The sequence below is a fragment of the Eurypyga helias genome, unplaced genomic scaffold, assembly GCF_000690775.1.
Source record: "Eurypyga helias isolate BGI_N326 unplaced genomic scaffold, ASM69077v1 scaffold31732, whole genome shotgun sequence".
Classification (NCBI taxonomy): domain Eukaryota; kingdom Metazoa; phylum Chordata; class Aves; order Eurypygiformes; family Eurypygidae; genus Eurypyga; species Eurypyga helias.
In genome coordinates, this window is record NW_010235850.1 from 13,977 (window position 1) to 15,778 (window position 1,802).

Consider the following 1,802-nt stretch of genomic DNA (forward strand, 5'->3'; position numbering starts at 1 on the left):
ATACGGTAAGCAACTTGGGGGTCAGGTAAGTGTCTTAATATGACGTGACAAACATACCCCATAGATGTGTAGAGAGTTCCCCAAACAGGAGCAAAGACCCAGTTAGGTGGACACCAGGATGGCTTCTGCAGAGATTTGTACCACAGTGGGATTTCCTTTTTGGTTATCGTGCCTCCTAGAAATCCTCCTGCATGGGGCAGGAGTGTGAAACCCACTGCTGGGGCCCAGGCTGATACCACTTCCATCGAGACCGTGAATCTGAAACAAACCCAAACGTGTTGATTAGCAGAGGGATTTTAAAACGCGGGTACAAAATGTTTCCATTTTTAGCAGATTTTACAAACATACACGTGTAGGATCTGAGCCACAGCCTGATCTCATCGCTAAGAAAGACTGCGGCCGAAATGAACGGATCGTGTACCAGCTTCCCTGGACAATACTCGCCCCCACGGAGAAGCCTCGTTTGCAGGGTGGGGAGCGAGGCCTTTACTTCCCCCTCGTCTTCGAGCGCTGAGATTACTGAATTCTACCCACGTAAATGTCCTCACCCCTAAGTATGCCAGAGGAATAGAGCCGTTTGGGATTATGTGAACGGCCCTCGGGGGGAACGCGCCAAGAATGTGTATTTCTGTGCTCACCAAAAAGCCCGTTTGCTCGACGAAAGGGCGCGGTCGAGGAAGAAAAGAGCGCGTGCGCGCTCCTGCGCTCCAAAAGAACGACCGTGTGTGTGTGTCACGCGGCATTTTTAACCTCAGAAGGGCGCTGAGGATGCTCAGGGGCTAGTAAGAACGATGTGAATGAGCAGCAGACACTGGAGAAGCTGCCCTGGAAAATAAACACCAGGGAGGACAATGAGAAGATAAGTACTTGAGATGATGTTCAGCTAAACAGGGAAGATTTCCGCGGGCGAACGGGGACTACACCTGCGGCTTCTTCGGGAAGCGTTCCATCAGCGGCAGCAATCTCGGCCGCCGAGCCCGTGAGGCGTGCTGGCTCACGTTCGCCTACAGACTGAGTAATGCCTTGTGCTGCCTCAGGTCGAGCGCAGGCGGCGGTGAAAAAGCACAAAAGCAAGCAGGAAAAAGTGTGGTTGCAGATTTTCTGGCGGAAAGCCAAATGCTACAGAAGAGCTGTCCTCAGCTTGCTGAAATGTAAACACGTGAGAGGTCAGATAATGAAGGGCAGAACTGGAACACATCCCTTTTTCATAGGTACGGTAGGCAAAAACACCCAATTCCTCTTCATCTGTTGCGCGGGAGAGGGGGACAGCAGGAAGGAATCGTGGGAGAGGTTGGAGCAGCGGGGAGAGAGCAATGGTGGAGAGAAGGTTTTGGAGCAAGCAGCATGTCAGAGGCTGGTTGAAAGTCCTAGTTATAACTGCTGGGATGAGGAGGCAGGGAGCAGGGAAGAGGAAATCCCCCCCGGAACAACAGATGTGCTTAAACCGACAGGAACCGGCGCACGGATGACGCTGCGCTGCCGCGGTTCTGCTGGCACAGCCCATTTCTGTTCGGAGAACAGGTATAAGCTCGGCTCTCCTGCGCTGTGCTGTTTGTCCCTGCGCTCAGGGGCCTGCCCGTCCGGTTTAACGAAGCGATTCCAGCGGCTGGGGCCACAAGCCAGACTGCATGGGATCAAGAAAAATCCTGGCGATAGAAGCAGAGCGGAAATCTGAAGGCAAACCAGGGAGCGTGGGGGGCCCGGTAAAGCACGCGGGATTAGAAGGGTCGTAAGGAGTAGGGAAGAAAGGGCTGCGGACATGCCTTCGGGGAAGGTCGTGGGAGGGCAAGGAACAGGAACGC

General features: G+C 53.8%; 1 protein-coding gene across 1 annotated transcript in view; it reads right to left on the reverse strand.

Annotated features, from left to right (window-relative positions):
- Positions 1–251, reverse strand: part of TSPO (translocator protein (18kDa)) — a 3,859-nt gene extending 3,608 nt beyond the window's left edge. The window contains exon 1 of the mRNA XM_010146897.1: positions 58–251. Coding sequence (XP_010145199.1) covers positions 58–245 — 188 coding nt within the window. The 5' untranslated portion in view covers positions 246–251. The remainder of the gene's footprint in view (positions 1–57) is intronic.
- Positions 252–1,802: the final 1,551 nt, after the last annotated feature.